The 27,810-nt window shown below is 42.7% G+C and overlaps 2 protein-coding genes across 2 annotated transcripts; one reads left to right on the top strand and one right to left on the bottom strand.

Annotated features, from left to right (window-relative positions):
* Positions 1-393: 393 nt before the first annotated feature.
* On the top strand, positions 394-17,113 carry slirp (SRA stem-loop interacting RNA binding protein). The gene is made up of 4 exons (XM_061743727.1): positions 394-488; positions 7,027-7,085; positions 7,203-7,310; positions 16,843-17,113. The coding sequence occupies exons 1-4, from the start codon at positions 425-427 to the stop codon at positions 16,909-16,911; spliced, it is 300 nt and encodes a 99-aa protein (XP_061599711.1). The 5' UTR covers positions 394-424; the 3' UTR covers positions 16,912-17,113.
* Positions 17,114-18,559: 1,446 nt separating this feature from the next.
* Positions 18,560-27,727, bottom strand: lrit3b (leucine-rich repeat, immunoglobulin-like and transmembrane domains 3b). Its single transcript, XM_061743689.1, has 7 exons — positions 27,557-27,727; positions 26,199-26,397; positions 25,138-25,313; positions 24,058-24,143; positions 22,490-22,783; positions 21,304-21,363; positions 18,560-19,192 (listed from the first exon to the last, which is right to left on the bottom strand). The coding sequence occupies exons 1-7, from the start codon at positions 27,661-27,663 to the stop codon at positions 18,726-18,728; spliced, it is 1,389 nt and encodes a 462-aa protein (XP_061599673.1). The 5' UTR covers positions 27,664-27,727; the 3' UTR covers positions 18,560-18,725.
* Positions 27,728-27,810: the final 83 nt, after the last annotated feature.

Genomic DNA, 27,810 nt, shown 5'->3' on the forward strand with positions numbered 1-27,810 from the left:
TTCTGTTTATACATTTTATCTGTCATCTGTCATCCTACGTCACTTTTTGTAAAGATTCATATCCGGCACTTTTTAATCTTCATATTGTACATTTCTGTTTATTTCTGTTTATACATTTTATTTTATTCTATCTCTCATTTTATCTCCATATATTTGTTTGTTTTTATATTTTTATTTTTACTGTATTGCAGCAATCACCACAACAAATTCCTTGTGTGTGTTAACAAACTTGGCAATAAACCCCTTTCTGATTCTGATTCTGGTTTCACGGACCACCTGTAATACCGCCCTGGACCACCAGGGGGCCGCGGACCACCTGCAGTACCGCCCTGGACCACCTGCAGTACCACCACCGACCACCAGGGGGCCACGGCTTTAACCGTCTCCTCCCAGTCCGAATCAGAAACCAGCTTCAGAGATCATCATGGCGTCCTCCAGGAAGGTGCTGGAGCTGTTCGTGTCCAGGGTTCCGTGGACCGTCCAGGCCAGTAAGTTAGTGGTTCTGGTACCGGGTCTGGTCCCGGTCCGAGCCGGTTCTGCAGCTGCTGCACCGGCCCGGGTCGGAACCGGTTTCTGGGGGAAACTAGTCGCTTTTTCTGGTTTAATCTGAGCAGGTTTTATAACCACGTGAAAGATCCTGCAGAAATATAAACCTGTAAAATCATCTGTCGGTTTAACTTTGACTGGTAGTTTCTGTTAAAGCTCCAAACGAGGGAGTTTATTAGACTTTATGGTTATTTTACTGGGGAATTTTACTTATTTACGTTTTAAACGCAGCTGAATCCTCAGTCTGCAGATTAACACTTGTTTTACTAAAGTACTAAGTTATTAAACCCACTAAACTCATTCCTCTGGTGATTAAATCTTCTGTTCTCCTCCTGCACCAATAATCGATCAGAAATGTGTGATCAGGTGGAGATTAGATCAGTTATTGTTACAGATGTATGGAAGGCCGGAGAGACAGAAATCAGGAACTAACCGTTCATTTGTAATTGTTTGTGTGTGTGTATATATATATATATATATATATATATACACACACACACATACAGGACTGTCTCAGAAAATTAGAATATTGTGATAAAGTTCTTTATTTTCTGTAATGCATTAAAAAAAAAAAAAAACTAAATTGTTATGCATTCTGGATTCATTACAAATCAACTGAAATATTGCAATTATTTTATTATTTTAATATTGCTAATCATGGTTTACAGTTTAAGATTAAGATTCCCAGAATATTCTATTTTTTTGAGATAGGATATTTGAGTTTTCTTAAGCTGTAAACCATGATCAGCAATATTAAAATAATAAAAGGCTTGCAATATTTCAGTTGATTTGTAATGAATCCAGAATGAATGACATTTTTGCATTACAGAAAATAAAGAACTTTATCACTGTAGGAGCCACATATTGATGTTTCATTTGTCTGGTCTGGTTGCCACGGTGATGAAGGAAGTTTGGGTCACGTGGGTCGTCACCGTAGCTTATATAAGGAATCAAATCACCTGCACTGGGCAGGAGAGAGGCGAGTTGGGTAGCCGTAATTTTTGTTGACCGCATTTTATTGATCTCCCCGATTACACTTTGCAGTGTACACATTTAAAACCTAAGTGAATGTAATCGGGAGGCCGATGTGGCTGAAGTTTTGTTATTAAACGCCATAAAACGTATCTCGGACTCAGCGTGCTTCCCTGTCAGCAGCAGCGCGTCATACAAATATACAGGACCCAACAAAAACTCTCAAGCGGCTCTAATAAGTACAGGAAAGCCGCAATATTTGTCAACAAAAAAGGCATCAAATTTGAAAGCGATCGCTTGCAGCGCAAAGGAATCAGCTGACTCAGTCAGACAGCGGTGACAATCAATCACAGTAAGACAAACGCCACATCATCTGTCATGGAGGCCAGGTAAGATTACCTGTGGATGTGTGTGTGGAGAAGGAACCTGGATTGCATCACGTCAAAGTGTCTCCTTAAGGAACAGTTGAATGAATGAATGCTGGTCGGATATGCGCTGTCTGGGCGTTACGTTCGCTCCGGGCGCTGAATGAAGTCTGCACTTTGCTGCAATATACGAAGCTTTGATGTTTTCAAGGAAGAACGCTGATGCTGCCTTGTTGAAATAATCTACGATATGCTGTGTATTGTGGATGGATTCAAACTATATGGTTCAAAGAAAACTGAATGAAAAGTGATCAAAATGAGTCAAACAAATGATGCTGCCTCCTCGTGCTCTGATATGGCGTCTGTTAGACAACGGGAGAGGAGACTCACTGAAAAGGGTTTGATGCATAAAATTGAAATGCTGCAAAAAGAACGCAAACGTGATGTTGATAAAATAAAAGGTTTGATACCACAAATGAAAGAGCTGATGAAACAAGAGAAAAATGTGTCGGAAGTGAAACAATGTATGGAGAACTTAAACACACTGTGTGAAAATGCTACAACTACACACAGTAGACTGTTGCCTTTACTTCCTGAAGATGAACTCATTAAACAAAAGGAATGGTTTTCAACTATCATGAATTACAGCAATACATTTCAAAAGAGCACTCAAAACTGGATTGTTGAAACTGAACAAAACCCCTGTCAGGAGCACCAGGATTCATCAGAAATTAATGAAGAAATACAAATTGAGGATGACATTAAACCAAATGACAGTGTTTCAAATGTCGGAAGCCATAAAACGCTTAAGTCAGAGAGCTCTTCAACTTCTTCCATACGTCTAAAGGCAGAAGCTGAGCTAGCAGCCTTAAACATGAGGCAAAGACTATTAAAAGAAAAGCATGCTTTGGAAGAAGAGGAACAACGCCTGCGCAAAAGGAGAGAAGAACTCAAACTCAACACTGAAATTGCAGAAAAAATGGCAACGCTGGAAATTCTCAAGATACGAAGCACAACAAGTGGAAAAGTGGCATCAAAGGTTTCTGATGGGATGAAATCATATTTTGAAAATACACAATCTAAGCAGTTATTTAATGTTGACGCAGATGAATTCATTCCAAAACAAATCAAAACAAATACAAACACAAACTTAAATATAACTTCACATGAACAAGACCAAGTGCAACACCTTGTGAACCCCTCATTCAACACACAGGATTCACATGAACAACCAGGATTAAATCCAATAGATCTGGAACCCAGAAATGATGTTCTTGGAGTAATGATGAAGCAGAATGAAATAACAACGTTGCTAGTACAACAGCAAAGCCTCTCAGCTCTACCTAAAAGAGAAATCCCAATCTATGACGGTGATCCATTGAAATATCACACGTTCATTAAAGCTTTTGAGAATGGAGTTGAGAGAAACACAACCAACAGCAGTGATCGTTTATATTTTTTGGAACAACACACAAAAGGTCATGCTAAAGAACTTGTGAGAAGCTGTCAACACATAAACTCAGAACGGGGATACATAAAAGCAAAAGCTTTATTAAATGAGCAGTTCGGTAATGAACAAAAGGTGGCCTCTGCTTACATGGATAAAGCCCTCTCGTGGCCTCCAATCAGAGCAGAGGACGTGAAGGCTCTGCAGGACTACAGCCTCTTCCTGAGAGGCTGCTGTAACTCCATGGAGGATGTGCAATATCTTTCAGATATGGATATGCCTTCCAACATGTTGTGTGTCATTAAAAAGCTTCCTTACAAACTGAGAGACAGATGGAGGAACCATGCTTGTGAGCTGCAGGAACGACACAAGCGGAGAGCTAAGCTCACAGACATTGCTAACTTCATTGAAAAGCAAGTGAAAATTCTGACTGATCCGGTGTTTGGCAACATACAAGACTCTCAATCAATAACCATAAATCGAGGATCGAACAAACCCAAGCCACAACTTCGTCCTGGAAACAAGGGGAGTAGCTTTGCTACCACTGTAGAACCTGTGGAGAATAATTATCAGTCTGCAACGAAAGAAAGAGAAATTAAACAAACGGGAAGGAAAGTATGCATCTGCTGTGGAGGAGGACACACATTAGATGTATGTGTACAGATGGGAAGAATGCCACATCAACGGAAGATAGGCTTCTTAAAGGAAAATGGCATCTGTTTTGGCTGCTTGTGCGCAGGGCACATCAGTAAAGATTGCAGGAAAAGGATTTCCTGCTCAAAGTGCAGCTTTAAACATCCCACCATACTTCACAAGGAACCCGTCAATGATTCCGAGCAGACAGAGAGGAGCCCAGAGCATGTTGACGGTACACTCGTGTCAAGTGGTCTTACAGGGGCTGGAGACCAGGACTGCAAACTGCCCATCGTGCCGGTCCAGGTCAAATCCAACAAAGGAACCGAAACTGTCATCACTTACGCTTTCCTGGACCAGGGGAGTACTGCTGTCTTCTGCACTGAAAGCTTAATGCACAAGCTCCACCTCACAGGGAGGAAGGGACGCATTCTCCTTCGAACCATGGGCCAGGAGAAAGTCGTAAGCAGTAACATAGTGTCAGGACTGGAGGTCGCAGCACTAGAGGGGGGCAATTTTTTCGAGCTACCAAGAGCTTACACCCAAGAGTCCATGCCTGTAAACAGAGAAAATATTCCAACTGAAAGGGATATTGAGCAATGGCCACATCTGAAACATATTCACTTACCTCAGATTGATGCAGGAATAGAGCTACTGATTGGAACCAATGTTCCTAAAGCGCTGGAACCACTGGAAGTGGTGTGTAGTGTGGATGATGGACCATATGCCATCCGAACCTTGCTGGGCTGGACTGTTAATGGTCCACTGACAGGAAACAGTGAAGAGACTGTTAGCTGGGAGCATCCACAAGTAACTGTCAACAGAGTTTCGGTTGTGAACCTGGATGACCTCTGGCAGCAACAGTTTAAGAATGACTTCCCTGAAAGTAGCATTGAAGAGCAACCGGGGATGTCAAAGGAAGACGAAAGGTTCCTGGAGTTTGTCACCAACTCAGCAAAACAGGTGGAGGGGCATTATCAGATTGCTTTACCTTTAAGGAACATTGATATCAGCATGCCAAATAACAAGAGAGTGGTTGAGCAACGTTTGTGTCATTTGAAAAGGTTTTAGAAGGACTCAACGTTCCACACTGAATATAACACCTTTATAAACAACCTTCTGGCTAGAGGCTATGCTGAGAAGGTGCCAGAAGAGGAGCTGGACCGTGGTGATGGAAAAGTATGGTACATACCACACCACAGAGTTTACCATCCCACCAAAAGAAAGATCAGAGTTGTGTTTGACTGTGGAGGAAGATATCAAGGAACATCTCTGAATGCCGAACTTCTACAGGGCCCTGATCTTACTAGCTCTCTGATTGGAGTGGTGACCAGGTTTAGGAAGGAACCGGTTGTGATCATGGCCGACATTGAAGCTATGTTCCACCAGGTCCAGGTCCCTCCTCATGACAGAGACCTCTTAAGGTTCCTCTGGTGGCCTAAGGGGGATATTCAGCAACTACCTGCTGAGTATCGCATGAAGGTGCATCTGTTTGGAGCAACATCATCTCCCAGTTGTGCTAACTTCACTCTCGGAAAGTGTGCAGAGGACCACGGGCATTGCTACAGTGGATTTTCCCTGACAAAGTGGTTGAGTAACAGATCTGGAGTGCTCGAAGTCATCCCAGAGAGTCACAGAGCAAAAGACCATGAAGGAATATCTACCTCAGCTACAGGAGCGTCAAAGATGGACAGGAGTGAAGAGGAATCTGGTTGTGGGAGACCTTGTCATCATCATGGACAGCACGGCACCTCGTGGCCTGTGGGACGAGTGATACAGGCCTTCCCAGACCGAAGAGGATTCGTCCACCAGGTGCGGATTAAAACCCGGAGCTGCCTGCCTGGATCGGCCGATCACAAAGGTTTGCCTGCTGCAGGAGGCTGAAGCCATCAGACGATGCACCGGCTTCAGTTGTGACTTTTTTTTGATTTTTTTTCTTCTTTCCTTTGGACTGTTTGACTTTGACCATTGAGACTGTGGACTTTGAGTCATATGATTCAAGAAGAAAGAAGATTCGTGTGTGGATTATGGGTTGGACATTTGAGCTTTAATGTTAAAATGATTGTCTTATTATGTCAGTAATTATTGAGATTAGTTCAATAATTAGGGGCTGGTGTGTAGGAGCCACATATTGATGTTTCATTTGTTTGGTCTGGTTGCCACGGTGATGAAGGAAGTTTGGGTCACGTGGGTCATCACCGTAGCTTATATAAGGAATCAAATCACCTGCACTGGGCAGGAGAGAGGCGAGTTGGGTAGCCGTAATTTTTGTTGACCGCATTTTATTGATCTCCCCGATTACACTTTGCAGTGTACACATTTAAAACCTAAGTGAATGTAATCGGGAGGCCGATGTGGCTGAAGTTTTGTTATTAAACGCCATAAAACGTATCTCGGACTCAGCGTGCTTCTATGTCAGCAGCAGCGCGCCATACAAATATACAGGACCCAACAAAAACTCTCAAGCGGCTCTAATAAGTACAGGAAAGCCGCAATAATCACAATATTCTAATTTTCTGAGACAATATCATACACACAAAATCCTTCTCTGAGTTGCTGAGGGGAGACCACTTTATATATGTTAAAGCAAGAAAAAACCTGTTTTTCATAATAGGTGCCCTTTAAAGCGGAATAAGTATATACATTTATTTTTCTTTTTAATTAATTTATTATTTTTATTTTTTATTTTATTTAAAAATTTTCTAGTTATGTATTTTTTTTATGTTTTCTTTTTTTTTTTAATTAAAAAAATATTTTGATTTCTTTTTATTTTCTTAATTTTTTTATTTATTTTTTAAATTTCAGTTTTTTTCTTTTTTTTTTCTTTGAGTGTATACACGATCGCGGAATTATTCTATTCGGATTTAAAATCGGAATAAACCAGCCACTTAATTAGGAATTAAGTTTAATTCAGAATGGCCATTTTCATTAGGAATTAGGTGTTTACATGGTCATTTTTACTCATTTTAAATCAGATTTAATTTTAATTCTGAATTAAAGAGGAATTAAACTTCCCATGTAAACACATCCACTAAACAGAGTGTGTTCTTGTTCTTGTTCCAGAGGAGATGAGGGAATACTTCACACAGTTCGGCGCGGTGAAGAAGTGTCTGCTGCCGTTTGTAAGTTTCTAAAACGTTTCTCCTCCTGGGTGGTTTAAGAGTTTGAAACATTTCTCCTGGTGGTTTAAGAGTTTGTGACGAGTTTCTGAGTTTGTGACGTGGTTGTTCTGGTTCCAGGACAAGGAGACGGGTTTCCACCGGGGATTCTGCTGGGTCAGCTTCTCCTCCGAGGAGGGAATCAGCAACGCCCTGCAGAAGGACCCGCACGTCCTGGAGGGGAGCAAGGTATGCTGGGAAAACCTGGGGATTCTGGGAAAACAGGGGATTCTGGGAAAACCTGGGGAGCAGGGGATTCTGGGAAAACAGGGGATTCTGGGAAAACAGGGGATTCTGGGAAAACCTGGGGATTCTGGGAAAACCTGGGGATTCTGGGAAAACCTGGGGATTCTGGGAAAACCTGGGGATTCTGGGAAAACCAGGGGATTCTGGGAAAACAGGGGATTCTGGGAAAACCTGGGGATTCTGGGAAAACCTGGGGATTCTGGGAAAACCAGGGGATTCTGGGAAAACCAGGGGATTCTGGGAAAACCTGGGGATTCTGGGAATTCTGGGAAAACAGGGGATTCTGGGAAAACCTGGGGATTCTGGGAATTCTGGGAAAACAGGGGATTCTGGGAAAACCTGGGGGTTCTGGGAAAACAGGGGATTCTGGGAAAACCAGGGGATTCTCGGAAAACCAGGGGATTCTGGGAATTCTGGGAAAACAGGGGATTCTGGGAAAACCTGGGGATTCTGGGAAAACAGGGGATTCTGGGAAAACAGGGGATTCTGGGAAAACCTGGGGAGCAGGGGATTCTGGGAAAACCTGGGGGTTCTGGGAAAACCAGGGGATTCTGGGAAAACCAGGGGAGCAGGGGGTTCTGGGAAAACAGGAGATTCTGGGAAAACCAGGGGAGCAGGGGGTTCTGGGAAAACAGGGGATTCTGGGAAAACCAGGGGAGCAGGGGATTCTGGGAAAACCAGGGGAGCAGGGGGTTCTGGGAAAACAGGGGATTCTGGGAAAACCTGGGGATTCTGGGAAAACCAGGGGATTCTGGGAAAACCAGGGGATTCTGGGAAAACCTGGGGATTCTGGGAAAACCTGGGAATTCTGGGAAAACCTGGGAATTCTGGGAAAACCAGGGAATTCTGGGAAAACCTGGGAATTCTGGGAAAACCAGGGAATTCTGGGAATTCTGGGAAAACAGGGGATTCTGGGAAAACCTGGGGATTCTGGGAAAACCTGGGGATTCTGGGAAAACCTGGGGATTCTGGGAAAACCAGGGAATTCTGGGAAAACCAGGGAATTCTGGGAAAACCAGGGAATTCTGGGAATTCTGGGAAAACAGGGGATTCTGGGAATTCTGGGAAAACAGGGGATTCTGGGAAAACCTGGGGATTCTGGGAAAACCTGGGGATTCTGGGAAAACCTGGGAATTCTGGGAAAACCAGGGGATTCTCGGAAAACCAGGGGATTCTCGGAAAACCTGGGGAGCAGGGGATTCTGGGAAAACAGGGGATTCTGGGAAAACAGGGGATTCTGGGAAAACAGGGGATTCTGGGAAAACCTGGGGATTCTGGGAAAACCAGGGAATTCTGGGAATTCTGGGAAAACAGGGGATTCTGGGAAAACCTGGGGATTCTGGGAAAACCAGGGAATTCTGGGAATTCTGGGAAAACAGGGGATTCTGGGAAAACCTGGGGATTCTGGGAATTCTGGGAAAACAGGGGATTCTGGGAAAACCTGGGGATTCTGGGAAAACCTGGGGATTCTGGGAAAACCAGGGGAGCAGGGGGTTCTGGGAAAACAGGGGATTCTGGGAAAACCTGGGGGTTCTGGGAAAACCTGGGGAGCAGGGGGTTCTGGGAAAACAGGGGATTCTGGGAAAACCAGGGGAGCAGGGGATTCTGGGAAAACAGGGGATTCTGGGAAAACAGGGGATTCTGGGAAAACCTGGGGAGCAGGGGATTCTGGGAAAACCTGGGGGTTCTGGGAAAACCAGGGGATTCTGGGAAAACCAGGGGAGCAGGGGGTTCTGGGAAAACAGGGGATTCTGGGAAAACCAGGGGAGCAGGGGGTTCTGGGAAAACAGGGGATTCTGGGAAAACCAGGGGAGCAGGGGGTTCTGGGAAAACCTGGGGATTCTGGGAAAACCTGGGGATTCTGGGAAAACCAGGGGATTCTGGGAAAACCAGGGGATTCTGGGAAAACCAGGGAATTCTGGGAAAACCTGGGAATTCTGGGAAAACCAGGGAATTCTGGGAATTCTGGGAAAACAGGGGATTCTGGGAAAACCTGGGGATTCTGGGAAAACCTGGGGATTCTGGGAAAACCAGGGAATTCTGGGAAAACCAGGGAATTCTGGGAAAACCAGGGAATTCTGGGAAAACCAGGGAATTCTGGGAATTCTGGGAAAACAGGGGATTCTGGGAAAACCTGGGGATTCTGGGAATTCTGGGAAAACCAGGGGATTCTCGGAAAACCAGGGGATTCTGGGAAAACAGGGGATTCTGGGAAAACAGGGGATTCTGGGAAAACCTGGGGATTCTGGGAAAACCTGGGGGTTCTGGGAAAACCAGGGAATTCTGGGAAAACCAGGGAATTCTGGGAATTCTGGGAAAACAGGGGATTCTGGGAAAACCTGGGGATTCTGGGAATTCTGGGAAAACAGGGGATTCTGGGAAAACCTGGGGATTCTGGGAAAACCAGGGGATTCTGGGAAAACCTGGGAATTCTGGGAAAACCAGGGGATTCTCGGAAAACCAGGGGATTCTGGGAAAACCTGGGGAGCAGGGGATTCTGGGAAAACAGGGGATTCTGGGAAAACAGGGGATTCTGGGAAAACCTGGGGATTCTGGGAAAACCTGGGGGTTCTGGGAAAACCTGGGGGTTCTGGGAAAACCTGGGGATTCTGGGAAAACCAGGGGAGCAGGGGATTCTGGGAAAACAGGGGATTCTGGGAAAACAGGGGATTCTGGGAAAACCTGGGGATTCTGGGAAAACCTGGGGGTTCTGGGAAAACCTGGGGGTTCTGGGAAAACCTGGGGATTCTGGGAAAACCAGGGGAGCAGGGGGTTCTGGGAAAACAGGGGATTCTGGGAAAACCTGGGGGTTCTGGGAAAACCTGGGGGTTCTGGGAAAACCTGGGGAGCAGGGGGTTCTGGGAAAACAGGGGATTCTGGGAAAACCTGGGGATTCTGGGAAAACCTGGGGATTCTGGGAAAACGAGTCCAGCTGGGTCCTTCAGTCACAGTGAGATTCTGTTCACAGGAGCAGAAAGTGACGTCGGAAACTTTATTTTATTATAAACATAATAGTTAGGATTTTTTTTTTTTTATACATTTTTCAAATTTAAAAAGTCAATAATTTAGTATTTTTTTTAAAGAAATCATTTAATGGATAAAAATCGCAAGGGAAAACTATATTTTTTAGGAAAAAGTAACAATATTTAAAGAATATAATCGTTATTTTACGAGAAAGTTGTAATTTAGTAATTTTGTAACATAAAACTATAACCTGTAAACTTGTTTTAACCCTAAAATTACGAAGTTGCTCGAATAAAATAAATACTTTTCCCCCATAAAATAACAAATATATTCCTGCAAAATTACAACTTTATTCTCAGAAAATTACTTTTCTCACTATAATACTTCAACCTTTTTTCACCTGCCAGTGTTTATATTTATGTAATAATTACTCGGGGGTTTATGTTCATGTTCTGGTCTCTGGAAACATCCTGGAGACAACTATGTTGTTATAAACGCGCTCTAGATATGTATATATGTATATATGTATATATATTAGTACCGCCCCCTGGTGGCGGGAGGGAGAACCACAACGTGAACAAAAACCAAACAAACCTCTGACAATTAAACTGAACTAATAAAAATATTCTTCTCTTCTCTCACTTTATTCCTGTAAAATAGAACTATTTTGATAAAAAGACGACTTGGTTCTTCTAAATTTAGTATTTTTTCCCATCAAGCCTTTAACTTTGCCCGATAAATGAGATTTGATTTGAGTTTTTAATAAATATTTAAAAGAAACGACCATGTGGTGACGCCGTCGTCACGTCGGATTTCTTCTTCTCTTACAGGAATATGTGTTAATTATTACCATTATCATCATTAGTGCCACGGCTGCGCCACGTGGCACTCCTCCTCCATTGAGCTGCGCAAGCTCAATGGAGGAGGAGTGCCTCGTGCGCAGCACGAGGCACTCATACTATTGCTCAGGCTTATTATTATAGATTCTTCCGTAAAAACTTTGGCGCGTAACTAGTCCCACAGCTTTGAGAAAACGCGAAAAGTAAAAACGTAGAAACGTGCGCCTTAATCGGGAATCGATTGGTATGACTTTTATAAGCGATTGGCGTGCACGTTTTTGCGCAACGTGCACAAACGTGCGCTTTTTGCCCCATCCGGAACGCATTGCGCGAAGTTTGGGGCCTCACCACTCGCACACCGTTACTCGTAAAATTCTGAACCGATTTAGAAAGTTGTAGACCCTGAATTTAACTACAGTCCTGTGGATTTTCAGAGCGATGGCACAAATAGTTTTTGCACGAAGTGCAAAAACATTTCCAAATTTCCAAACTAATGGGGACCATGTATTTGTATGGGGCAGCATTTCACACTGTGTGTGGGAGGAGGTTAAAAAAAAAAAAAATCACCTTTTTTCTGAGTCACCTATCTTTCTCATACTTGCACGTAGAAACGTCATTCAAACTTCAAAACGGAGGAAAACTTCTCTTCTCTCTCCAAACCCGAAACAGTTTTTTCCTAAAATGTACACTTTTCAAGATATGAGCCCTCAAGCGAGGACTGGAAATCACTTTTTTTCAAATCTAGAGCACGGGAGTCAGTTTGCTAGAGTGTAGTTACACTGAAAAAAAAACATGATTTCTTATTTGTAACTCGAGGTCACGGCCAAACCGTAAAAGGTAGACAGATAATTTTTGGTCAGAATATAGACATAGGTGTTGTGATTTATAAAATGTGACTTTGACAGGCGTGGTGTGCACAAAATTTTAACGGGGGCGCCAACAGACACGCCAGTTCCTGTCTCTCTCTTCATTGACTCCCATGTTAAATGAAGTTTTCTTAAAAAAAATCTCATTTTTGTTTTCGAATTGCCGTTACTAACACATTTTAAGGAATATCTGTATGAAAATAACATTTAGATAATCTGGTAGGTTCTCTGTTTCTCAAAATGTTTTCGTTTTTCTGCTAAGAGCTACGGTTTGAGCGCAAAGTGGAGTGATTTCAGGTTTGTCACAACCAAAAATCCAGCTGAGTCATTCCCGCTCCCTCTGTATCAGGTTCTTGTTGCCCCTAGCAACCAGAGCTCAGCTGTTGACTGATTAGACTGACCCAGAACTGGTCACATGACTCACTCAGTACAGAATTCATAGTATAACCTGGAAAATGGAGAAATCTGAACCCTGACCTTTTAACCTTAGATGAACACACACACACACACACACACACACACACACACACACACACACACACACACACACACACACACACACACACACACACACACACACACACACGATAGGTGTTATTATGGGATGTCAGGTGTTTTTATAGGATGTTAGTGTTATTATGGGATGACAGGTGTTTTTATAGGATGTTAGTGTTATTATGGGATGACAGGTGTTTTTATAGGATGTTAGTGTTATTATCATAGACATATATACATAGACGCCGCATTGACTGACGCTTCCTATTGGGGCCGACGTCGGGAGTGGCCGCCATCTTGGATCGGTGGCGCTTTGACTCCAGTAGGTTTACTTCTATTGAGGAAGGAGGTGTATGCATAAGTAAAATAACTATAACTCACTTCATTTTCAACTGATTTTCACGCAGTTTGCTTTGTTACAAACGGCAGACATGTAGCTATGATACAGGATGCTTGATGTACGTTAAGAATGCAGGCTTTCACGCTAAAATACGTTCTGCAGGTAGTCACACTACTGGTTATATGCTATTCAGGTATACACACACATATATGTATATATATATATATATATATACATATATATATATACATTGTGTTGTGTATACATATATATATATATTGTATTGTGTATATGTATATATATATATATATATATATATATATATATATATATATATATATATATATATATACACACATATATTTATATACACACACACATGTATATATATATATATATATATATATATATATATATATATATATATATACACACACACAATACAAAATACAGTATGGCATATTAATGAATGTATTAATATATTTTAATAACAGACAAACTTAAAAACAAAAAACATAACGGATGACAGCATACAACTGTCATAATGGAGAAGAAAAAGGAACATTTGGTGTTATAAATGAAAATTATATAATAATGCAATCGCTATGATATATAATTTTATAATATAATAAAGTCAAAAATATATGAAATGAAGCAACATACAATAAGATAATACAATATGCTATATTACTGGGTACGCTAATATGATATAATAACATGTAATATAATATGGTATAATAGATTAATATAATATCATACATTCTGTTATACTATAGCATGTAATAAGGGATAACAAAAATAAGGTACACTATGATAATAATGACAATAATAATAAAAATAATAATAAAAAGAGAGTTGAGTTGAGTTTATTTCATTTACACTATTTACATTTTTACCAACTGATCTTCACACTTCACAACAGTTGTTTGTCTCTCTGTCTGTCTGTTTCTCTCACAGAGCCACTGTATTTTCAGTGTTTTTTTTAAATGAGGAACTCATAAAAACATGACTCTACTTGCTCACATCACACACACATACAGAGACAATCATGGTGGTACAGATGAGAGGATAGTAGTTAAAATCAGATCACGATCATACAGTACAGCTGTATCTCATGGTTCAGAATGTATGATATTATATTAATCTATTATACCATATTATATTACATGTTATTATATCATATTAGCGTACCCAGTAATATAGCATATTGTATTATTGTATTGTATGTTGCTTCATTTCATATATTTTTGAATGTATTATATTATAAAATTATATATCATAGCGATTGCATTATTATATAATTTAATTTATAACACTAATATACAATTCCTCACACACACACTCTTTCCAAATGTTTCTTTTTTTTCTTCATTATGACAATTGTATAATGTCATCCGTTATGTTTTTTGTTTTTAAGTTTGTTATGTCTGTTATTCAAATATATTAATACATTCATTAATATGCTATACTGTATTTTGTATATTGTGTGTGTGTATATATATGTGTGTATATATATATGTGTATACCTGAATAGCATAACCAGTAGTGTGACTACCTGCAGAACGTATTTTACCATGAAAGCCTGCATTCTTAACGTACATCAAGCATCTTGTATCATAGCTACATGTCTGCCGTTTGTAACAAAGCAAACCGCGTGAAAATCGGTTGAAAATGAAGTGAGTTATAGTTATTTTACTTATGCATACACCTCCTTCCTCAATAGAAGTGAACGCACTGGAGTCAAAGCGCCACCGATCCAAGATGGCGGCCACTCCCGACGTTCTCAGGCAGTCAATGCGGCGTCTATGTATATATGTCTATGGTTATTATGGGATGTCAGGTGTTTTTATAGGATGTTAGTGTTATTATGGGATGGCAGGTGTTTTTATAGGATGTTAGTGTTATTATGGGATGGCAGGTGTTTTTATAGGATGTTAGTGTTATTATGGGATGGCAGGTGTTTTTATAGGATGTTAGTGTTATTATGGGATCTTAGTGTTATTATGGGATGGTAGGTGTTTATTATGGGATGGTAGTGTTATTGGTGTTAGCGGTCCCGTTAGCGGTTCTGTTAGCGGTCCTGTTAGCGATCCCGTTAGCGGTCCCGTTAGCGGTCCAGTTAGCGATCCCGTTAGCGGTCCAGTTAGCGACCCCGTTAGCGGTCCCGTTAGCAATCCCGTTAGCGGTCCCGTTAGCGGTTGTTAGCGATCCCGTTAGCGGCTTGGTTAGCGATCCCGTTAGCGGCTCGGTTAGCGGTCCCGTTAGCGGTTCAGTTAGCGATTCCGTTAGCGATCCTGTTAGCGGTCCCGTTAGCGGTCCCGTTAGCGGTCCCGTTAGCGGTCCAGTTAGCGATCCCGTTAGCGGTCCAGTTAGCGACCCCGTTAGCGGTCCCGTTAGCGGTTCCGCTAGCGCTTGTTAGCGATCCCGTTAGCGGTCCCGTTAGCGGTTCAGTTAGCGATTCCGTTAGCGATCCCGTTAGCGGTCCCGTTAGCGGTCCAGTTAGCGATCCCGTTAGCGGTCCAGTTAGCGACCCCGTTAGCGGTCCCGTTAGCGATCCCGTTAGCGGTCCAGTTAGCGATCCCGTTAGCGGTCCAGTTAGCGACCCCGTTAGCGGTCCCGTTAGCGACCCCGTTAGCGGTCCCGTTAGCGGTTCCGCTAGCGGTTGTTAGCGATCCCGTTAGCGGTCCCGTTAGCGGTTCTGTTAGCGGTTCTGTTAGCGGTCCTGTTAGCGGTTCCGTTAGCGGTTGTTAGCGGTCCCGTTAGCGATCCCATTAGCGGCTCGGTTAGCAATCCCGTTAGCGGCTCGGTTAGCGGTTCAGTTAGCGATTCCGTTAGCGATCCCGTTAGCGGCTCGGTTAGCGGTCCCATTAGCGGTCCCGTTAGCGATTCCGTTAGCGATCCCGTTAGCGGTCCAGTTAGCGACCCCGTTAGCGGTCCCGTTAGCGATCCCGTTAGCGGTTCCGCTAGCGGTTGTTAGCGATCCCGTTAGCGATCCCGTTAGCGATCCCGTTAGGGGCTCGGTTAGCGATCCCGTTAGCGGTTCTGTTAGCGGTCCCGTTAGCGGTTGTTAGCGGTCCCGTTAGCGATCCCATTAGCGGCTCGGTTAGCGGTCCTGTTAGCGGTCCCGTTAGCGATCCCGTTAGCGGTCCTGTTAGCGGTCCCGTTAGCAATCCTGTTAGCGGTCCCGTTAGCGGTTCTGTTAGCGATTCCGTTAGCGGTTGTTAGCGGTCCCGTTAGCGATCCCATTAGCGGTCCCGTTAGCGGTCCCGTTAGTGGTCCCGTTAGCGATTCCGTTAGCGGTTGTTAGCGGTCCCGTTAGCAATCCCGTTAGCGGTCCCGTTAGCGGTTCCGTTAGCGGTTCGGTTAGCGGTCCCGTTAGCGGTTCAGTTAGCGATCCCGTTAGCGATCCTGTTAGCAATCCCGTTAGCAATCCCGTTAGCGGTCCCGTTAGCGGTTCTGTTAGCGGTTGTTAGCGGCCCCGTTAGTGGGCCCGTTAGCGGTTCCGTTAGCGATCCCATTAGCGGTCCCGTTAGCGGTTCCGTTAGCGGTTGTTAGCTGTCCCGTTAGCGATCCCATTAGCGGCTCGGTTAGCGGCCCCTTTAGCGGTCGTGTTAGCGATCCCGTTAGCAGACCCGTTAGCGGTTCAGTTAGCGATCCCGTTAGCGGTTCCGTTAGCGGTTCTGTTAGCTTTCCCGTTAGCGGTCCCGTTAGCGGTTTTGTTAGCGGTTCTATTAGCCTATTACATATTTTCTGTAATAACTTTTGAATGGTTTGACATAGAGAGTCATGGATGATGTCATATTAATCAGTATCGAGTCCTTTATACCCATTTTATGGGTGCAAATAAGCCCCGCGATCATCCGGCAGTAGTCCGTGGCACTTCAAAATTTCCCGGGAATTTTGTCTAGTTATCATTATTATCCTCATTATAATCATTATTCTAATAATTGTAATTATTATTGTGTTTCCAGCTGCAGGTTCAGAGGAACAGACGTCCGTTTTCTGGACAGAAATCCAGCAGAGACGTCGACTCCGACTGAAACAACAGAATAACCTGTGTGTGTGTGTGTGTGTGTGTGTGTGTGTGTGTGTGTGTGTGTGTGTGACCGTCTCATTAGGTTATTCAGTTATAAAACCTTGTATTTATTGTCAATAATCGTTAACTGTGATCAATAAATCCACTTAAGGCTCCACAAACATCAATCTGTCATTTCCAGCCAATAAAGACGATGTTTGATTCTCCCTGTGACGTGTTTGTCTCGTCTCTACGGAAGAGAATCAGGGCCAGGCAGGAGGAAACATGGGGGGGGGGGGATTTTTTTTTTCTTTATTGTGCACTTTGAGAATAAAGTCAAAATTTTGTGAATAAAGTCGGAATTTTGCCTTTTTTTCTCAACATTTCAACTTGATTCACGAAATTGTACTTCAACATTAATCTCGACTTTTCAACTTTTTTCTCAAAGTGCCTAATGGAAAAAGAATTTTCCTCCTCTAAAATATTTGTATTTTTCTCCTGCTCCTCCCTGATTCTCTTCCTCTCAACAACAAGTGAGTTCAGGTTTTCAGGTGACGACCTGTGATGTCACTGTGGAGGCAAAACAACAGAACAACCAGAGCAGTGGATGAAACTGTTTTATCTGCTGCTCTGGATGAAACTGTTTTATCTGCTGCTCTGGATTAAACTGTTTTATCTGCTGCTATGGATTAAACTGTTTTATCTGCTGCTATGGATTAAACTGTTTTATCTGCTGCTATGGATAAAACTGTTTTATCTGCTGCTATGGATAAAACTGTTTTATCTGCTGCTATGGATTAAACTGTTTTATCCACTGCTCTGGTTCCGCCCGTTTTATGTCGGATGCATCAAGTGAAGTCATGCAAACTTCAGATGGCAAAGTTTCCCATAATGCATTTTGTGCCAACAAGGGAAAGTAATTGAGGAGGCAAGAGGAGTGAATATAAAGTTATAACTTTATTTTTGAAGACAAATCCGGGCATTTTTTATATATATAGATATATATATAAAATAAAAATGGATGACACATAAGGTCACGTGACCTGTTGGTATTGAAGTTTTCCTTCATACGGGGAGCAGCCAAGTTGCAAATTGAAAAACATACACACACAACATGTTTCAAACACACTCGAGGGGCCACCGTCCCTCACCTGCCCTCACCAAATACAGCACAGCCTAACCCTAAACCCCCCCCTAATTTATATCCCAATCATCAACCTCCCAACCCGGTTCCCGGTTCCTAACCCTTAGTCCAGGGGTCGGCAACCCAAAATGTTTTAGATCTTCATTGGACCAAAAACACAAAAAACAAATATGTCTGGAGCCGCAAGAAATCTTGTATAATGAAGGCAACACATGTTGCATGTTTCCATATTAGTTAGAACTGGGGGAAGATTTTTATTCATTATGCACTTGGAGAAAAAAGTCGAAATGTCGAGAAAAAAGTCGAAATTTCGAGAAAGAAGTCGAAATTTCGAGAAAGAAGTCGAAAATTTCGAGAAAGAAGTCAAAATTTCGAGAAAGAAGTCGAAATGTCAAGATTAATGTTGAAGTACAATCTTGAGAAAAAAGTCAAAATTCAGAGAAAAAAGTTAGGATAGAAATAAGTCGAGGAAAAAGTCGAAATGTTGAGATTAAAAAGGAAAGGAAAAAGGAAGAAAAAAAGGAAAAAGAAGAAAAGAAAAAAAAAGAAAAAAGAGAGAAAAGGAAAAAAAAGAAAAAAGAAAAAAAAAGGAAATAAAAAGGTTAAACATTTTTGAAAAAGCTCCAGGAGCCACTAGGGCGGCGCTAAAGAGCCGCTGACCCCTGATTTAACTCAAACCAACCAAGTTCATCGAGTCATACAAGAATCTCTAACCGCTGGGATTTAGAAAACTTAGAGCGTCTTTGTAAGGATTTCACCAACGCTGGGCGGTTTTTACTGGTGTCCATTAAGTTAACTTGATACGTTTTCCTGTAACCGTCTCGTTGTGACACTTTGAACTGAGAATTCTGAGCTTTTAGGCTGAGAATCCTGGCGGATCGTGGGATTTTTGCCGTGTTATTCTGTTCTTTAGCTGCGGTCCGACTGGCAGACGGGCTTTTGTCTGGTTTCTTGTACTTTGATTTAGATGAAATCTTCTTGGACTTTATCTTCGGGGGAGCAGAGACCTGGGAGATTCCCAGGACTCGGAGTTTGATCGGAGCTTCAGATATTCCCGCCATGTTCCGAGCCTGGCAGCGATATTCCCCGGCGTCCCGGTAGGAAAGTCCGTTCAGACTCATGATGGACCAGCGGACGCCGACGCGGGGAGATTCCTGCATGACTGGAACAGAAACAGAAAAGATTCCTGCATGACTGGAACAGAAAACAGAAAAGATTCCTGCATGACTGGAACAGAAACAGAAAAGATCCTGCATGACTGGAACAGAAAAACAGAAAAGATTTCTGCATGACTGGAACAGAAAACAGAAAAGATTCCTGCATGACTGGAACAGAAACAGAAAAGATTCCTGCATATAACTGGAACACAAAACAGAAAAGATTCCTGCATGACTGGAACAGAAACAGAAAAGATTCCTGCATATAACTGGAACACAAAACAGAAAAGATTCCTGCATGACTGGAACAGAAAACAGAAACATTCACGTTATTAAAACAGAAACATTAAAGGTATTGTGACATCATTTTTAACATGCTTTTAACACTATTAAAAGTCTTGGCCAACATCCCTCAAATGTGTCTAAAAGAGTGTAACAAGAAAAACTTCACTCTAGTACTCCATTCCTGGCTTTTCATTACAGTGTTATTTTGCGCCGTGAAAAATGCTTCCTTTTCCCCCTTTCCTGTCAATCATTGCTCCGCTCCTCCTCCAAACCTCCTCCTCCTCCAGCCATACGCTCACAGCGGCGTCGGAGAGTTAAGCCGGGAGCGACAGGCGAAGCATGCACGGAAAAGCAGGAGGGCGAACCACAGCAAACAATCATAAAAATAAAGGCATGCAAGCAGCACTGTCCCCTTATCTTAAGTCCAGTCAGTGGCCGCGGGTCTTCTTAGCAGTTTTCCTCCGGTGATTAGAACAAAAGAGGCTCTAAACAGCTCCGTGTTAAGCCTGATTTATGGTTCCACGTTAAATCGACGCAGAGCCTACGCCGTAGGGTTCAGCGTACCTTGCGCGTCGCCGCGTAACCCTACGCCGTAGGCTCTGCGTCGGTGTAACGCGGAACCATAAATCAGCCTTTATGGTGCGCTGGAGAGGAGAGGAGGCAGGGAGCTGGGTGGAGGGGGCGGTGATTTAGCGGATCTATACGTAACGATCCGCCACCAAACCACATGCGCCGTTTTTGCATAGTTATGCGGAAAATCCCAGAAAGCACACAATACACTGAATGTTAAAAGTTCGTTGTTTTTTGGGTGTAATTGATGTCAAGACACCCAACAAAACACAAAAAATCAAGAAAAATGTGTTTTTCATGTCACAATCCCTTTAAAGTTACTGGAACAGAAAAGATTCACGTTTTCCTCAGAACTCAACAGTCGTCATCGTCTTAGTACAGAACATAATTTCACTACGGAAGAGAATTAGGGCCGTGCAGGAGAAAAAATATTGGAGAGGGGAAGATTTTTTTTTATTGTGCACTTCGAGAAAAAAGTCGAAATGTCGACATTAATGTTGAAATACAATTTCGAGAAAAAAGTCGAAATTTCACTTTCTTTTCAACATTTCAACTTTATTCACGAAATTTTGACATTTTTCTCGACATTTCCACTTTTTTCTCGTAGTGCATAATGAAAAAAAAATCTTCCTCCTCTCCAATATTATTTTTATTTTTCTCCTGCCTGGCCCTGATACTCTTCCCTATTTCATGGCTCTCCTAATAATCACATTTAACCGGAATTAAAACCTCAGGATTTTTCTAGGATCCCAGACATTTCTTACTTAGTTAGGGTCAAACTAAGACATAAAAAAATGGGAAATTACGAGAATAATAATATGAGAATAAAGTCGTAATTGAATAAAGTCGTAACATTACGAGAATAAAGTCGTAAAATTACGAGAATAAAGTCATAATGTTGCGAGAATGAAGTCATAATAGAATAAAGTGGTAATCCTCACTTGATTGCAATATCCTGTTTTAACAAATATTCACAAACTACTGCATATATTGTGTACCAACACCTCATGAATATATATAGTTACATATTTACAAACAAAGAAAATAAATTATGTAAGTAAACAAAATATTAGGAATTTATTCTCATATTATTATGACTTCATTCTCGTAATTTCCCATTTTTATTTGTCTTAGTTTGGCCCTAATACTCCGTCGTAATTTCTTGCTCCACAGCTACAAACTAAAAGTTAAAAATAGACAAAACAGGACTTTATTATCTAGATTCTACGAAGACGTATCTAAAAAAAAACATTAATCTTACAACTCTCCAGAATCCTCGGCAGCTGCTCAGAGTTCTGCAGGACGTCTTGTTGGCAACAATCTGGACGGAAACAGAAAACATCATTACACGGGATGTTTTTAAGAAAGAGATGGGCTTTGTCACCTCTAATATCTGTTCACAGTGCACAGAGAACACCCCGGATAATTATATGCATGCTTTATGGTTCTGCACACCGGTACAGTTATCCACATGGATCAACTACAGAATCCCAGTGTGCCCCACGGTATGTATATTAGGTCACCTGGGAGATATTCAAATGGAATCTAGCCGGACACACCAGGTTCTCACTGCCTTATGTATCGCAAAGAAAACCATTCTAGTAAATTGGAAACAAAAATCCAGTTTATGTATCAACCACTTTAGGAATCTTTTATCAGATCATATTAGTAGTGAGATAATGTCTGCCTCCACTGAACAACATTCGGCTGAATTGCACTCTCTGTGGTCCCCGTTTATTGGCTTCGTTACCTAGTAGGGGTGGGGGGGGGGGTGATCTCGTAGCCCTTGGGGTTGGGGGCCGGATTGGGGGGTCTGGGGCGCGGGCCGCTGGTGGCCCCTGGGGGGCGGTGGGGGGGGGCCGTGGGCCCTGTCCCTAGCCGGTGGGGGCCTTGGGGGGGGTTACCTTATGGCGGTGGGGGGGGCTCGGGCGGGGGGCGGTGGCTAGGGCGTCTCCGGGTCTCCCGGGGGGGGCTGGGCCGTGGACATGGGGGTGGACATGATTTTCGTGCATGTATATATATATATATATATATATATATATATATATATATACATATATATATATATATACATGCACGAAAATCGGTACACACCTGTATCATGTCACAACTTAAAGAAAAGTCTCTTGGCGCCATGGCCCAAACCCAACAGGAACATCAAAATGTGCGTCTCCATCCTGCGACGACGTGCATTACTTTTCTCAGTCAAAACCGTTACCGTGGCGACGATAGATGCCAAAAAGCGCACCCCCCCTTCATCTGATTGGTCCATATTTGATAGTTTCTACTTTCTGCCATAACTTTTGAATAGTTTGATATAAAGAGTCGTGGGTGGTGTCATCAGACTCGGTATTGCCCTCGTCCGTCCGTCCGTCCGTCCGTCCGTCCGTCCGTCCGTCCGTCCGTTCTCTCTCCAGATCCGGGCTCCGGCTCGGTACCAGACTCACCGTTGTGGGTGGAGGTTTTGACCCAGGTCAGCGTCGGGGTCGGGTAGCCGCTGGCGTCACAGCGCAGGATGACGTTGCTGCCCAGCGGAGAGACGACCCGGGTGGCCGCCGGCTGGACGGACGGACGGACGCAGCGGGACGGGTCGGCCTGGGTTAGCAGAGACCCGGACCGACCCGGAGACCGGCTGCAGGTCAGTAGGGGGTCCATCAGAACCACGGAGCTCCCCGGGGACATCGAGAGAGACGTCAACATGGAGATGTGGCAGTCGCACAGCCAGGGGTTGTCATGGAGACCTGGAGGAGGAAGAAGAAGATCCTGGTAAGTTCAGTTTTTTTAATTCTGCAGAGATTTTCATCCACAGAAGCTACTGAAGGATGTGAAGAACACAGCTCCATCTGAAATGTGACTTCTTTTCTCCTCTTATTCTTTTTATCTTATCAATAGAGGGTCTGCATTGACGTCACTTCCCCACTTACGCCCCCTTACTTGCACTGAGTGGCAAAGACAGCTGCAACTAGTGGAGAAGACGGGATAACAGCCGATTCTGGGCTTAAATTAGCGTCAGTTGGACTTGACTGTGACCCGTACAGTTACCTCAAGAACCAGTGGTCCATGGACATTAATATTTGGTACAGTTACCAAGAACCAGTGGTCCATGGACATTAATATTTGGTACAGTTACCAAGAACCAGTGGTCCATGGACATTAATATTTGGTACAGTTACCAAGAACCAGTGGTCCATGGACATTAATATTTGGTACAGTTACCCCAAGAACCAGTGGTCCATGGACATTAATATTTGGTACAGTTACCCCAAGAACCAGTGGTCCATGGACATTAATATTTGGTAGTTTCCCCAAGAACCAGTGGTCCATGGACATTAATATTTGGTACAGTTACCAAGAACCAGTGGTCCATGGACATTAATATTTGGTACAGTTACCAAGAACCAGTGGTCCATGGACATTAATATTTGGTACAGTTACCAAGAACCAGTGGTCCATGGACATTAATATTTGGTACAGTTACCAAGAACCAGTGGTCCATGGACATTAATATTTGGTACAGTTACCAAGAACCAGTGGTCCATGGACATTAATATTTGGTACAGTTACCAAGAACCAGTGGTCCATGGACATTAATATTTGGTACAGTTACCAAGAACCAGTGGTCCATGGACATTAATATTTGGTACAGTTACCCCAAGAACCAGTGGTCCATGGACATTAATATTTGGCCACGAATCCAGTTTCCTGATATTTATTTGTACTTAATTTCTACGCCGGGGAAATACACGAAGCAAAGCTTGAAGATACAAAAGTCTTGACGCTTGGTCCGACTTCAAGGCAGGATTTGTTGGAGAAATTAAAGTGATGAGGACACTGAACTTTATGATTTGACCGTTTAGCGTTAGCTACCCAAAAATCCAACATTCCAACTCAGTCTTTCTGTCACTCAGTGGTTGTAACCCACCGTGAAGTCGCATCTGTGACGTCATGTGCATTCCCTCTATATTTGTGTTTTTTTGCGCAGCACTACAACAGTTCGTGTTTCTGAAAAACTTACCCAGGACTTTTCTTTTCTCTCCCGCTCTCTTTAACCCGGGGAGAGGAAACCAAAGGTCCACGAGCTCGGCTGGCAGGACGCTCAACCTGCAGAGAGGAATCACATATACATTTATAGTAATTTTTATTTATCTAATTGGAGGTAAATATATGAACCAGTATATACAGTATAGCATATCTACTTTATATAGTTATTCAAGTATATGGTTATACCATTGCTGTCTATTGTTCTCTATTATATTGTAGTATTATAGTCAAGTAATGATAATATAATACTATGCATTATAATTACTTCTATTAGTACATACATACATAGTAGCAACTAAATGATGGCGTTTGTTTGGTTTTCTTTTGTTGCCTTGATTTGTTTGATTTTGACTATATTTATATATACATATAATTGAGTATTTGCCAATAGTGGGTCCCTGGGTAGAGAAACAACAAATACTTTCTCCAATAAGTCTAATATCTCACACCAAAGGTTGTGCAATAGAGGGCACTTCCAAAATATAAGTGTGTGGTCTGCAAAGACTTCCCCGCCCCCTCTCCAACATGCACTTGTTCCATTGGGGTGTATTTTGGAAAGGATTCCAGGTGTTCTGAAGAATCTATGGACTATTTTCCACTGGAATTATCTCCATAGGTTTGAATTAGTTACTTTGTGTATTTCTGATGTAATATTGTCCCAAACCTCCTCCCTTATTTCTATTTCAAGCTCATATCATGTACATACAGTATGTACTCATGTACATATCACTAAGTACTGTAGGGTGTTTTCTTGTTTCATGGCAGACAGTATTCGGTATAAGTTAGATATTGGTCTCCCTATGTGCTTTCCATTCTGAATTTTTGTCAGGTATTGCTCAATCAGAGTCAGATTTTTTGATGCGGTTCCAGTCTGAGTGTTTAAACAAATAACTTCTTATCTGAAGATATCTATAGAAATCTGATCTTGGCGGGTTGAATTCATTCATCAACTGTTCGAATGTCATCTTTTAGTATCATGCACCATGCACAAAAAAAAAAAAATCAATCCACCTGTTCAGATCCGTTCTGAAACTTGCAGGAGAACTGGTCTCACCTGTTACTGGACAGGTCCAGGTAGGAGATGTTGTGCAGGAACAGAGCAGCGTGGGCCGGTAGGCTGGTGAGACGGTTGTTATGGAGACCCAGGGTCTGCAGGTGAGGCGTGTCCCGGAGACCCTCCCACGGGAAGGAGGTGAGCAGGTTCCCGTCCAGACGCAGCTCCCGCAGGGCCTGAGTTTAGTTCAGTTTATAAAACAGAACAGGAAAAACCACGGTCAAATGAAGCATCGTGCAGGAGAGGTGGAAGCCTCCGCTTTATAAAACAAACAATAATTAAAGCTGCAAGCAGCGATGAACGGGCCCTCGCACGTGCAATTTACACCAATAAAGGTCAAGGACTCAAAACTAAGTCCGATGAACCACCATGACTCTTTATGTGAAACCATTGAAAAGTTATAGCAGAAAGTAGGAACTATCAAATATGGACCAATCAGATGAAGGGGGGGGTCGCGCTTTTTGGCGTCTAGCGTCGCCACGGTAACGCTTTAGACTGAGAAAAGTAATGCGCGTCGTCGCAGGATGGAGACGCACATTTTGATGTTTAACACACCTGGGTGCACGTTACGGTTCGGGCGAAGAAACAGCCGAAGGAATGGCATAAATTGCACCAAAATGACACGATTAATTCAAAATGGCCGACTTCCTGTTGGGTTTGGGCCATGGCTCCAAGAGACTTTTCTTTAAGTTGTGACATGATACAGGTGTGTACCGATTTTCGTGCATGTACGTCAAACCGTATTGTGGGGCTTGAGGAACAAAGTTTTCTAGGGGGCGCTGTTGAGCCATTAGGCCACGCCCATTAATGCAAACCATTAAATATCCCATTTATCACCAGGCCTGGCTTGGTGCAACATTTGGTGACTTTTGGGGCACATTTAGGGGGAAAAAAGGACCTCTTTTTGTCGGAAAAATAAAAACGAGGATAGAAATTCCTACAGATACAATAAGGCCTTCGCACTGTAGGATAATTGAATGAAAAAAAAGTACAATTGAACAACTCGAGAAGTGTTTCTGCTCTTAACTACAGAATGATTTGTATATGTATGTATTTCCTGCCTTCAGGTTGACGAAGCTGCTGGGGTGGACGGTCGTGATGACGTTGTAGGTCAACCACAGGAACCGCAGCTCCGCCAGGTTGTAGAAGGCTGCCCGGGGCACCCTGGGGATCAGGGTCTTCTCAAAACGCAGCTTGACGGTGTCGGCGGGGATGTTGACGGGAACGACCTCCATCCCCGTATCGCTGCAGTGGACCAGCCTGCAGAGTTTAACACACGGGGAAGAAACAAGTCCATTTATGCATTTTAGTGCTGTCAGGCCATTAAAAAATATTATCTAATTAATTACAGGATTTATAATTAATTAATCTAATTAATCGCATTTTAATCTCATATCTGCTAAAGGTCCCCAAATAAAGAATTTGAATTCTAAGACATTGCAAAATTGCAGTGCATGACTAATCAATTGAATACACTAAGAAGAGAAGATTTGAAATCCACATTGTTTTTCATAAATGAAATTCAAAAGATAGGGCAGCACATAGTCAAAGTTCCGGGGGTCGCCCTCGGGGCCGGGCCGACCGGTGACACCTGTGGTTACAATTAGTTTGTAACCGTCAATATTTTCTTGTATTTTACCTGTTTTATATTCTAAAGTCACACTTAAAAGTAACTCCACTTCTCTGTCACTCCAAACCAAAGACTCTCCTTCATCAAAAGTATCGGGACATACCTAGTTATTAATGTTTTTAATATATATTAAATCGTTTTATATATTGTTGCATTTAACGTAATTTCCGGTCGGCGGCCGGAAGTGACAAAGTCAGTGAAACTAACATGGTTTCCATGTTTGAATTGTGAAATTTTATATCTGTTCATGTTCATTAAGCTGCTGATATTCATTCATTCATTCATTCATTCATTCATTCATTCAGAATGTTGCACTAAGGTTAAGCCAAAAAGTATTTTAATTTTTCTTGTGTTTGTGAGTTTGACTGGATGTCATTCAACTACCTCTTTTGAACTTAAATTTATTTATTTCTGTTATTGCACTATTCTGCACTTTTTGTTTTAGTTTACAATTTCATGTTTTTACATTTTGTGGCTCCAGAGCTGATAAACTTTGTTGAAATAAATATATGTTGTTTCCAATGGACAAGAAAAGAAACTTGAGATAATTTAGTTTTAGTCCTCTTTTAATTCATTGACAAAATCTATCTGATCGGAAAAAAGTATCGGAAATGTATCGGGAGCCAAAAAAAGTGATCGGATCGGGAGAAATAGAGATCGGCAGAAACTCAAACTCAAGTGATCGGGAGATAAAACATCCTGATCGGGACAACCCGAGTGTAAACGTGACCTCAGTCAGAAGGCATTCAGGAACAATAACCACAGAAGGAGAAACTGTAACGTTCCTACCTGATCTCAGACGTCCCGCTGCTTCTCAGAGAGCAGGAACACGAGTCGGGGCAGGACTGGACCTGCAGGTTCTGCAGGTTCTGCAGCATCAGGACCAGCAGCAACATCTCCGATCACAACCAACCCTCCACCATCTCTGATCACAACCAACCCTGCAACATCTCCGTCCTCTCCTTCCTCTCCGTCCTCTCCGTCCTCTCCTTCCTCTCCGTCCTCTCCTTCATCCACGCTGCAGAGTGAAACTGAATCCAGAT

This window comes from Cololabis saira, chromosome 16 (genome assembly GCF_033807715.1).
Source record: "Cololabis saira isolate AMF1-May2022 chromosome 16, fColSai1.1, whole genome shotgun sequence".
In the NCBI taxonomy this organism is placed as follows: domain Eukaryota; kingdom Metazoa; phylum Chordata; class Actinopteri; order Beloniformes; family Belonidae; genus Cololabis; species Cololabis saira.